Here is a 12,589-nt window from a genome sequence, read left to right on the forward strand (position 1 = left end):
ACAAGTTAATTAATAAAACAAAGAAATATCCCCAATTCCAGATTCCGTATGAGTCGAAATGGCAAATTTATTGGTAATCACGTAATGATGTCTTAAAATTTCTGCGAATACATAATAAATCAATTTCATGTAAAAAGAATCATTTTAGATACTCTTAAACCGTTTGTATCCTTTTTGCAATTATAAAATCTTTTAAAATTATCCCCAAAAGAGAGAGAGTGTTGTTCGAAAATAACTCACATGGAAACCCATGAAAATGTCTCTTTCCGAAAATTTTGAATATGTTGCTTTTAGAAAAAAATAAGGGATATGTATTTTTTTATAAATTACTTTTTATATATTAATTTTTTGATAAAGTACTTTTCAATTTTTAAGCATTCAACTTTCATTCGGAATATTTTTTCTGTTTCAAATCAACAAGGGATGCATCCGATATTATCATTTTTTTTACTATCCAATCTGATATTATTAGTATCTGGGAATATATCCCGGTTGAAATTTTATATTATTAAGTTGTTAATTTTTTATTGTATGTATAAATGTTCTCTAAATAAGTATGCATACTCATGCTATATTATATATTGTAAAATTACAATTTTTTTTCTCTACAGTTATTATTTCTGTGATACAATTCTTTTATTCCCTTTTTTCTTGTTTCACTGAGTTTTTTTATGTCTCGGAATTCGGTCGGAAAATATCAGATATTCGACTCGAAAAATTGTCTTCCCGGATCCAATATTACATTCTTTTCAGACATCCAATATCCAATTTTATGATCCGATGCATCCCTAGTTTCAACGATATTCGCTTTAAAAGCAAAAAATCGATTTTCTTCAAAAGAATGTTGCACTTTCTCCCTTACAAAAAATATGTGTTCCTTATTTTTTTCTTGAAATAAATATATTTAAAGCTCATCGAAATCAAAGGTAAAGACTTCCATGAGTTTCCTTGTCAGTGATGAATTTGCAAAAAAAAAATAAGTAAAAGAAAATATTTGCGTTTGAAACTGCGTAACAACTGTAAAAGCATTCTCGGGAAAGTATCCAAATAATAACTTTGAAAGTGAGATTAAAAGTGGTATAGCACACAAATCATCAATCATGAATGTGTGAAAGCTATCAATATAATCTATTCGTTTGGTGATCATTGATACTTAAAAGTAGCGACAGTGCGGGATCGCTTTAACAAGTGGGGATATAAAAATTAATGTATATATATATATATATATATATATATTTATATATGTATATAATCTAGCTTTGCTACTTGTTACAAACTAGCAACTATTTATCAGTTATAATATATATTCATGTCGTTCGCGGCTTCTTAAAATTATAAAACGGTTTAGTTTGCCCGTTAATATTCACTATTATTATTGCAGCCCCAACGAGTTACATAGGTATGCCGCACTACTCCGTAATTTTTCATGATCGTTGTCGTCATCGTCAGTGATGCAATGTTTTCTGATCTCGAATGACTGGACGGAAGAGAGCTCGCACAAATCGCGATGTCGTTCCGTTCCACGCTATCCGCAAGTACAAAATTTCCCGGATACAGAATTCTCGTTAACTACTCAATGCTCACTAGCGCGTATATCATTTGTCAAATAAATAATTTATGCGGTCGAAATTAAACAGATATTTCAAATCTTATTGATATTTTAAACATTGTGAAACACACAATTCAGCCTCATGATGATGTTGAGAAGAATTGGAAGGGCCGAGGTTTGGGCATTTTTCATCATACAATTTAAATTTGTTTAAAAAAAAAAAAAAAAGAGTAAAATATTCGATACCTTATACTTGCGCTTTTCATTACCAAAACACACGCCGTCGCAATCCTCCGTTGTTACAATCATTCGAAAGTACACTTTGTCGGGCTAATCGCAAAATTTGTCGGAACTATTGCACAATGCCATTCATGAAATCATGAAATACTGGCAAGACGTATAGCAATTTTGTTCTCGTGGACAAATTAACGATTATTATACATGTATGAAAGAATGATACGATTACAATTACATTTTCCGTTTTATTTTAGAAAACTAATATATACGAAATGTATGCCGCGATACGGTTTAATTGTTTTTTCCACCTTTTCGAATGGCAAAATATAAAGGTAGACATATTTCTCTATTACTTCACAAAAAGACTTCGTTGATGTTGGCGGTTGAAAATCGTCCAATTGTATATTACGAATTAAATTTCCGAGGATACATTTCACGAAATTTATCACTCGCACAAACTTCACGCAGAGTCTCTCCGTCCATATTTTTTTTTCGTTTTTTTTCCCTTGAAATCTTTATCCATCTAAATTCAATCTATCGACAGTCACCAAATATTCTTTCACAAAATCTGAGTGGCTGCACATACACAAAAAAAAAGAGCTGCGCTGTTCACAGTCACTCGTGCAGAATTCACTTGACTCTTTCAGCGTAAAATCCATTACTTTTTATATTATATATCCATGGATTTTGCTGTTCTCGAGATTAATATAAAAAAAAAAGGTTAAAAAAGTTAACCTCTTTACCAACTCCTGAAAGGTATTCTCTAGCTGAATCATTTAGGCTCTGGGAAGGCCACCTGACACTTGTAGACCTCGTCGAGTATAACTTGGCCTTGCCCTTGGCTGACAGTGACAGGAGTAGTTGCATTTACAACCACAACCTGGCCTTGCTGTGCCTGTTGTGGCTGTTGCTGCTGCTGCGACTGCTGCTGCTGATTACTCGCGTTGGCCTGTTGTGCGTTTGCTGGATTATTTGCATTCTGGTTTCGTGCCGTCTGGCCATATTTTTCGTGAATCGCACGGTGACGCTTCAGTGCAAAACGATCGGAAAAGCCAATCTCGCATATATCGCACCTAAAAACACAAAGATTTCATTATATGCGGAACAAATATGCATTTCGATAAATCGGATCTTTGGTTGAAGTTACCTATGCGGTTTTTCACCGGTATGGACTTTTGCGTGGTTTTTGAGATGTGTGGCTTGATTGAAGGCGGAACCGCATATATTACACCTATATGGCTTTTCGCCGGTGTGAATTCTTCTATGATTCCAGAGCGTTGAATGTCTGGCAAACGTCTTTTCGCAAACCTCGCATTGATAGGGTCGCTCGCCGGAATGAATTCGTTCGTGATTCTTCAAGTGTGGGCTCTGTGAAAACTGCATGCCGCAAACGTTGCACTTGAACGGTTTTTCACCAGTATGAACTCTTCCATGATTCTTTAAATAAGCAGCTATAAGGAAAAGAAATCAAAATTTGTATTAAAAAATAAGCTTATATAATCTTTAGTTAGCCAGTATGCGTAAAAAAGATCATACATCATTATTTTATGTCTCATTATTTAATTAATTTAATCGTTTACTTACCCTTAGCAAAGGCTAAGCCGCAGACTTCACATTTGAATGGTTTGTCTCCCGAATGAAGTCTTTTATGGGACCAGAGTGAAGAATATCGAGAAAATGTACCATCACAAACGTTACAATGAAATGGTTTCTCCGCTTGATTTTGACTGTTTTGCTTGCCACCTGAAATTGAAAGCATAAACAAAGCTTTAGTTGTCCTCGAAGGGCCAGTTCTACAAAAGTGATAAGCTCGAAGTTGTTCCGCGAGGAATCTATGAATCTATACGATATGAGTTCGTGATACTAATGTTTAAATTTTTGTTCTTATATCCAACAAATGAAATATGAATGAACATGGAATATGAAATTACAAAATGAATGATTAAATGTAAAGATTATGAAACAATCTGATCATGCAGGTTGTTATAAAAGTTAGTGCACTAAGAAAATCTGAACGCCACAAGCAATATGAAATTTTGCGGTTTGATTATTACGCAATTTACTCTATGAAAAATGATGAAATTATTTTCCATGAGCTATATCGCGAAATAAATCGAAAGAATTATAAACAGTCGAACGGAAATTTAATAAGTTCATCTTATATACAGAAAACATTAAAATTTGGCGATTTTATAATTTATAAAACTGTCCCTTAGGGGAGATTTTTATTCTGTGCCATTGTTCTTAAATTTAGATGTCGACAGTTCTACTAACAAGGAAAAGAAAATAACAGCAAAATAAACTAATCACAATCACTTTGTAAGAATTGAAATAGCAAGAATATTAAATAATAGAACGAATAAAATAAGAAGGATAACAGAAATGTATATTCCACCTACAAGAACACATGCAAGCAAATATAAAATAAAAACAATATCAAAAATCCAACGTTGAAAGTATTAATTTATTGATAAACATTCGATAATTTATTAAATTTTTATTAAATTATATTATTTATAGTATTTATTAAATTACTCAAAATTTCGTCGAATATTTTTAATAAATACGTTTTAGAAGATTTGATAAATTGAATTTAAACGTTGAGTTTTCAGAGAATCTATGAAACTATGTAATAATCAAAGAAGTTATAATTCCAATATATTTCTTTTTAATAAAATTTAATATTCTATACAAATTATATGTTGACTCAAACATCAATAAAACTGCAAATACCAAAGTGATCACGGAAAATAAATTTGAACTGTCACCATCCAAGACAGACGCGATATTACTCAGACATACTAATCGCAAAACAGATCTCATACTCTGTGTTGACGATAATTATATCCGACTTACTTCCTATGACGATGCGGCCTGTAGCCTTGCAGCCGCCACACTTTGCGAGGGAACTGATTCCGGAATCTAGTTTTTCGTCGTGTTTACCTACCATATATCACCCGATGTACGATCATGATAGCAATGAAAAGTATGAAGGGAAAAAGGATGACGAAATATCTGAATAAAATGTCGCTGATATTGTTGATTTGATTATACGCAATCCTTTGTAAGAACGTTTATATTAACATAAAATTTGAAACATAAACTTTGGACGCTTTCAAAACGCTTTATCAGCAACATCTTTCTTCGGCTTATCAAGGGTATTAAGTGACATCCAATCAGCGGCCGAAAGCTAACAAATGATGCTTACCTATAAAAATAATCCCCGTGCCATTGCACTTGTGACATTTGGTGACGCTGGTAACACCCCTTCGTTTTACAGGATGATGACCAGGTTTGATAGCTACAAAAATGCATATTTCGTTACAGTTAAAAATCCGTGAATAATCTTACTATCTAACATCAATCTGAACTTAATAATTGATTTTAATGATAAAAATAGCGATTTTATTGATAAAAACAGAATTGACAAAAGATGTTTTTTTAAAGCTTCATGTTTTAATGCTTCATACGTGCTTCAAACAATATTAAAAAAATAATATAAAAAAAAAAAAAACAAATTTTATCAATCATGAATAAAAATAGCGATTATGATTTCTTGTACATCATATAAGGATTACAGTACACAATATTTTATACAAGAATCTATATAATTTTCAATGTGAAAATCTTGAAAATTTTTAATGCTGTAAGATTGTACTTTTTTGCATTAATACTGAAATCAATATCACCATGAGATTGACACTGATTATAGCTGAAATTAATGGACATACTCTTTTTAACTTTAGTTGGATGATGTTCGCATGGGTCCTCACTGCCACAATCTTCACAAATTTGCACCTTTGGTTTCTGATGCATATTTGTTTTGTGACTTTTTAATTCTCCCGGTAATGCAAAACACGCTCCACAAACGTCACAAGTATACGGTCTTTCTGGTGTAGTGGCGACAGTCACTGTTGTCGGCGTTTGTACCACAATCTGCTGCGGTTGCTGCTGCAAATTGCTGGGCGTCGAGGTGTGAATCCGCTTATGATGCTGCAGCAGGCTCATGTGACCGAAGACCAGACCACAAATCTCACACTTGAACGTTGCATTTGCGGTCGCAGCGGCAATACTCATCTGGTTTAGCAATGTATTATAACCGACAGGTTGAACATCGAAACGGTAACAACCCTTGTCATCGGTGATTGCACTGATTGTGCTCACCGCATTTGTCTGAACCTTCTGTAACATGTTGACGTTGTAATAGAAGGAGGAAGGGAACTCAGTAGTAGTCGTCTGTTGCTGCTGCTGAGATTTGTCCTCCTTCTTATCCGATGTGACATACATCTGCTGAGTCTGCTGCTGCTGCTGCGACTGCTGACCCTGCGCAGCAGCTTGCTGCTGAATCTGCTGTGGGTCAAACATTGCTGTTTGCTGCTGTAAAAACAAATCATTTATGATTGGAGAATGATTAGAGAGGAGAAACTTGAATTTTTTCTTTTTCATTTATTGTAAAATAATGAATGTACCTGTCTCTGGTCTCCGTAACTTGAATTGCTCTGTTCCGTCTGAGTAAAACTATTAGTTTGCTCCGTTTGAGTAAACATGGAACACTTCAATGGCTGCTCGATTGGTTGACTCTGTTGATCAGAAAGGTGTGCGTCAGGCACTCTGATAGAAGATGCATCAATTATATGAGAAATTATGAATACCTATAAGTATCTTATTCTTTTAAACACGATTCACAAGTTAGATACTGAATACTTGAAAATGAGACATGATCAGCAGTCGATTATTGTGTGTTCGCAAATGTATACGCTTCCTCGCTTGCCTCACGCGCGACGCATACCTGCTGTATTTGATCAGGACGGGTTGTGTTCAACCACACCACGTTGTTGCCATTTGATTCTAGGGCCATTGATGTATTGCCTTTGACCCTGCACAATCAATAGGCGGTCGTTATAAACTGTCGGCTTAAGCGAGAACGTGCGAGGTATGCGAGAAGCAACCGGCAGGAGGTCCCTGACGAACGGATGGCAACGGGGAAAACAACACCCCAGTCGGAAACACGACAAGGGTGAAGAGGGACATGTTCGAATACAGGCGCGACGGACGCAGCGGGGAAAAAAAAAAGCACGATGCCAGGCCTCGTTTAGGCTGTTTGGCGCGCGTGGCAAGAGAAAGACGAAACAACAGGCGAACGTGGTCACGTAATAAACATACTCACGTGTAATAGTCCGACGAGCCGCGGGGTTAATAGTCCGGCTGCCGAGCAGTAACCGATGATCCTCTAGTTGCCATGACGGCGGCGGTGGCGGCGCAAGCTGCCGTGCGGCAGGCACCACGAAGACGACGTCGCGGATACGCGCGGGCGTGCACGTCGTCGTAAGAACACGATGCGGCTCACGTTCAGCATCTACGAGGGAGAACGGTCGGGGAGGGGGAGGGGGAAGAGGAGAGCGCCGCTCTCCTCTTGCCACACCGTGTTGCGTGCCGCGCGCGCGACGCTCTTATCGCGCTGTTGGAGCCGCGCGCGAGATCAATGGCGTTCGATTTCGACGGACGCTTCTTAGGAACTCGAAATGATAGCTTCGTGATGCTGGAACTGCGTCGTCCGAAATCGCGACGATCTTGTTGGTGTTGGTTTCGCTCGTAACGTTCTGTGTTCCGTTCACCCACTCGTCCGGCTCGTCTCGGTTCGGTTCGGCTCGGGTCCGCTTGGCTTGGCTTGGAATGGCTTGGCTTGGCTCGCCCAACCACGCGCTCGGTATGTTCCAGCACGCGGTTTGAGCGCGCGCGAACGATCACCTTCGGAATCACACGCTTGTCAACGTCGGCCCGCGCAAATCATGGTCGGCTGCGTAGAGCGGCGCGGTGGCGGTTGCGGCGACTGTGAGTACGAAACGCGCGGCCGCCGCCGCTCCTTCCTCGTCGCGTACGTCGTTTCCTCTTTGTCGCTCCCTTTCGTCCGCTCTGTCCCGCTTCCTCGCTCGTTCACCTCGCTCGCTCGCACTTTGTCCGCACCTCGTTCGGCGGCGATGGCGATATAAAAACTGTCGTACGCGATGTTTCGCGACTGGATAAGACTCGCAGCGTTATCCGTCGTATAGGATAGGCCGGGATGCGATATGGCGTACTTTACGACGCGTTAACGAATGCTCACGGTGGCCATTACGCGCGACGAGGACAACAATGGGCGACACGGAACGCGCGCTGGGTGCCTCCCCTCCCCCGCTCCATTCGGCCCCCCTCCCCTTCCTTCTGTCGTGGCGGTGACTCTTTCCGAAGCGTTTGCGGGCGCCTGCCGTTGACGCAGCCGTTTGCTCCCGTCAAGGTCAACTGCGCGGCAACGCATGCGCGTCGCAATGCGCGCGCTAATTGGCGCGCTAGCCGAGCGCAGCCGAGCGGCACCCGGCGAGTGGTGGTGAAACGCTGCGTTCACGGAGCGTCTTCTATTCTTCTCTTCGCAGCACTTTACGACTCGTTTAGAACCGTTCGTCTCTTTCTTCCGGCCATATCACACCGCGTCGCGTCGCGTTACACCTTCTACAACTTTTTGCACTGTGAAATGTGAATGGACCGAGCATGCGTTCGCGACTTGGAACTCTTGGAAGCGCGAGAGAGAAGGAATGAGAAAGAATAGAGACTGCGGAATCTGCAGATGGAAAGAACGGATTTTTCTTTAGCTTCGTGGACAGCTTCGATATTGCGCGAAGCATTGAATCTTTTCTTTTCAACTACACTTTCTGCACTTACGATTGTCTTTTTTAATCGAATACGCGATTATTTCAAGTTTTCGTTTTAAGTTTATTCAGTTAAGTAATAATTGAACTTTGCGCACTTTCTTTCAAATAGCTGTTTAATTATATTTCTTTGTATTAATAGCTGTCGCTAAGTGACTAAATTTTAGTAATGTAGTTGTAACTGGAAGATTCGTTAATAGATGACGCTACTTTTCCGCTATTTGTGAAGAAGAAAGCTTATATATTTTTTATAATAAAATTATTTCCATTCGATAATTTATACTCTATTTTATTTTTTTATTCGTACCTGTCGGAACTAATCGCCGAATCAATGTCAATGTCAAGTGGTTGATGTCGATATTTCGAACAGCCCAAACAGCGAACGATGTCCATTGGATATTCAGAAACAAATATTCAATAGATATCATCGACATTTTTAGGTGTCCAATAGACGTCTCTGTTTGAGTTATTGATATTTTTAGTATTTGATATTTTTGTTACCTTCAACATTATAATTTTTTTATGTTAATTGATCAGTTGCGAATATTTATATGAGATTTTTATTGTTTTCGGCCAACTCTATTTACATCGAATACATAGATGCAAATATGTATTAATTTTACTTATTTGCTTCAAATATGTAAAGTTGCTTCACAGATAATAGAAATTTAACTTTATAAAAATATTCGCAATTGCTAAATTTAGTTTATTTGTAGAGTAAATATTATATATTGAGATAAAATATCATGTGAAAAGTTAAATTTAATTGTAATTATTTTTTGAGAGATGCTATCGAGTCTTTTATTTATACAAAACGAACCTGAAATTTTTTTACTGATAATTATAATTTTTTACAATGTTGAGAAAAAAATATTCAATCTCTCAATGTATCTTTACGTTAATTTTTTCATATTTTATAATCTTCATATTTTATAATCTTAATTAATAATAGAAGTAATTAGTCGCGTAATTGCAGCAAAATTAGTTGAAAAAAATTTGATTACTGCCATTTGACTTTTGAGGCGTAATTATGAAAATAACCGCCAAGCCGCTACACGCGTTATTTTTGTCGCGAAGGCAATGACACTACTTTTTCTCTTCAGCCAATGTTACTTCTAAAAGGTGCAGTTATTTTGGTCGGTTCATTTTTTTTTAAATTTTTCTCATTAAATGTGATATAAATCTTCAAAAATCGAAATATTTATTCATATGTATATTATAAATTGTCTAGTTGCTCGTTGTGAGTTAGATATATTAAACTAGCGCGAAAAACATACATTTATAAATAGATGTTCTGATGCTCGACGCGATGCAATCGGATGAGACGTATTTTTTGAGTCACCCGTTATTTCGAGAAGTAACTCTTTGTTCTGGCATATGTCGTCAAGGAGAGAAATATCTCTGAAGATTATTTTTATACAAAATTCTATAACTTATAATTAGATTAAATTAGATTCTAGAAACATTTCCCGATCTTAAAATATCAACTCAATTAAATGAATAACAGATATTTTTTTTTTTAAGAAACATCTTTCTGAAACAGAAAAAACTGGAAAAAAATAATTTAATAAATTTTAACTAATTTAACAATTAATTTCTATTTGTTGTTTTTTAATGTAATTTATATGTCAGTAATGAATAGTTTAGATTTAAATTAACAAAAAGATGATTTAGACTAATTGTTATTTGGATCAAATTTTTCAAATATATTAACATCCAAATCATTCTAAATTTCAATAAGTAATAGAATAATTCAGCAAATTAATAATACCTGATTGTAAGTATTAAAGACTCTCATTTGTTTTACAATCATAATTTCTAAATATTTATATAGTATATTATCATAATATCTAAACATTCGGCATTCTAAACATTTTTTATCTCTTTATTTCTCATATTATTGCTTTTGCTTTGAACTCATAATGAGTAGAAATAATAATAAAGTAGTAGAAACAAGTGACAAAGAAGCATGCGTGAATTTTATAACTGTCCGACTAGAATTTCATATTTCTACTATCACGAAGTGAAAATATTTTGAATTCGCATTGAACTCGCTCCAATATTTTTTACTCTACAACAATCACAGTCGTATATAAAGCTCTCATGTTCTGAATATTCTTTTATACGTATTTATTCTCATTTCTCGTTCAAATTTTCGATATTTGACGCGAAGGCACAGTCAAAAGTAGAAAGCTCATGTCTTCAAAATAAGATATTATATGTATATAGGCAAAAGAATCAATTTTTACCTGTTGCTTCTTATTTAATCTATATTCTAATTTTATTTATTTCATGTAGTAAATTAGAACATATCTTGTGATGTATTGACATATATCGCATGTATTGTAACAGTGCGTGTGTTAATTATAAATATTTAAATATTACATTGAAAAAATATTAATATTTCATATGGTATCCATTCCTATCATATTATTTTTAGCAACATTTGAAGTTTTATGGGACAACTTATACAGTAGAAATATAATATATTTTATGTCAAATGTGTGTGTTATAAAAAATATTTCTTTTGAAGTTCTATTAAATATAATAAATTTTAGATAAATTAATAAAATATATAAATATTTATGTAGATAAGTTAGCTATCCGAATAGAAATTTGGTCAGGCATGCTTTATGTTCGGTTCCTGATCAGTTATGAATAAGGCATACTTGATTACAGCATGCCAAATCAATGTCTTTATAGGACTTTTTTATTTTACTCTTAAAATTAATTTTGAAAAATAATTAGGCATGCCTGATGGCCTAATACAGTATCAGTCAGGACTTTCTCCAGTTTGTCCTTAAAATTTTACAGTCTCAGCTAATGATAAAGTAAGAATCAAAATCCTTTTTGAATTTTTTTCAACATAAATTTTGAAGATGTTACTCTGTCATGTCTTAAAAGATCCATATGATAATCTTTCTCAATTTTCTCTAATATGTGTTATTATATTGTATGTTATTACATGTTATTATATGTTATTATAAGTTATTATATGTTATTATATGTTATTATTATTTTAATCAGTTAACTGTAACATCCATAGATTGCATGAATATAAAAAAATCTTACTTTTAAATAAATAATAAATATTAAAAATATGAAATTGATATAATAATTTACAGAGCACTCTGCTGATAGTAATATTATACCTTATCGTACACTTAGAATTCAATTTGAATTAACTCTTCTAATCTCTTGTTTCTATATGGACAAATAAATCCTTGACTGATGCAATTTTATTTGTTTCTACCAAAAATAAGTAAATATATATTATAAAATTTTAGAATATAAAAAATATAAATTCATCAATTTAACTTTAAAATGTACTTATCGAAACAAATAAAAATAAATACCTTTTTTTAATTAAAAATGCTAATAGAGAAAGTATATTGTGAAAAATTAATTTTAGCCTCAATCAGAGATTAAAGCAGAATATTTTGCGAACATCCGTGACGCTAGTAAAATAATCAAGAATTTTAATAGAAATGTTCACCGAGGTGTACGGAAAATTCGATGTGAAATTGCTGAATCTAATATTCTTTTTTCAATTGGCCGTATTTGATATCATTGTTAAATACAATGTATATTTTTGTCGCAATTTTATCGCAAACATGTTTAACGAAGAGATTCATATCTTATGTTTTACAATTTACATGTTTGTAACTGTTTGTAATAAAGAGTATCTGACAAATGAATTGCCCACATTGTCTCGATATTTGTTCTTTTATTTAAAAAATTTAATTAACATTCATTCACACATTTGAGAGAATATGAAAGTATATATGAAAGTATATATAATACTTTACTTTGAGTTATATGAGTCATTTATATCTAAGAATAAATCTTTATCATTAATTTCCCTCTTCCTAAAATGACATCAATCTTAAATCATGATGAGTCATTATCTTTGGTCTGATTTTCATCTTGATTCTCTAAGAAATACGTCCACGCAGGTATATCGCTGGCAAACGTTTGCTTATGTCTTCCTGTGGCTGTTTCCGCAACATATAAATAATAGCAGTTCGATGACGATTAAAATTTATTTTAAATGGTCGTTTCGAACATTAGATGATATTACAAGCTTCATGTTCTTATGTTACTAAAGGATAACCGAAGA

The 12,589-nt window shown here is 34.8% G+C and overlaps 1 protein-coding gene across 4 annotated transcripts; it reads right to left on the reverse strand.

Moving 5' to 3' along the window:
* Positions 1-1,227: 1,227 nt before the first annotated feature.
* Positions 1,228-7,952, reverse strand: LOC108687404 (zinc finger protein 665-like). 4 transcript variants are annotated; one of them, XM_018193156.1, is made up of 8 exons: positions 6,954-7,952; positions 6,576-6,663; positions 6,256-6,366; positions 5,518-6,160; positions 4,995-5,087; positions 3,371-3,529; positions 2,934-3,237; positions 1,228-2,859 (listed from the first exon to the last, which is right to left on the reverse strand). In XM_018193156.1, exons 2-8 carry the CDS (start codon positions 6,642-6,644, stop codon positions 2,559-2,561), a joined length of 1,680 nt encoding a protein of 559 aa, XP_018048645.1. In that variant the 5' UTR covers positions 6,645-6,663; positions 6,954-7,952; the 3' UTR covers positions 1,228-2,558. The 4 variants fall into 4 exon arrangements, with proteins under 4 accessions (XP_018048645.1, XP_018048644.1, XP_018048646.1 ...); XM_018193155.1 differs by having other exon boundaries at positions 5,518-6,163; XM_018193157.1 differs by lacking the exon at positions 6,576-6,663 and having other exon boundaries at positions 5,518-6,163.
* Between the last annotated feature and the right edge of the window lie 4,637 nt (positions 7,953-12,589).

Source organism: Atta colombica, unplaced genomic scaffold, assembly GCF_001594045.1.
Source record: "Atta colombica isolate Treedump-2 unplaced genomic scaffold, Acol1.0 scaffold205, whole genome shotgun sequence".
NCBI lineage: Eukaryota > Metazoa > Arthropoda > Insecta > Hymenoptera > Formicidae > Atta > Atta colombica.

Bases quoted from the DNA above. Each gene is read 5' to 3' on its own strand.
- LOC108687404 (XM_018193155.1), bottom strand. From the start codon at position 6,644: ATGGCCCTAGAATCAAATGGCAACAACGTGGTGTGGTTGAACACAACC. The intron at 3,238-3,370 runs GTAAGTAAACGA...TTTTCCTTATAG, and splicing joins CGGCTTAGCCTTTGCTAAGG to CTGCTTATTTAAAGAATCAT. The intron at 2,860-2,933 runs GTAACTTCAACC...TTGTGTTTTTAG, and splicing joins ACCGGTGAAAAACCGCATAG to GTGCGATATATGCGAGATTG.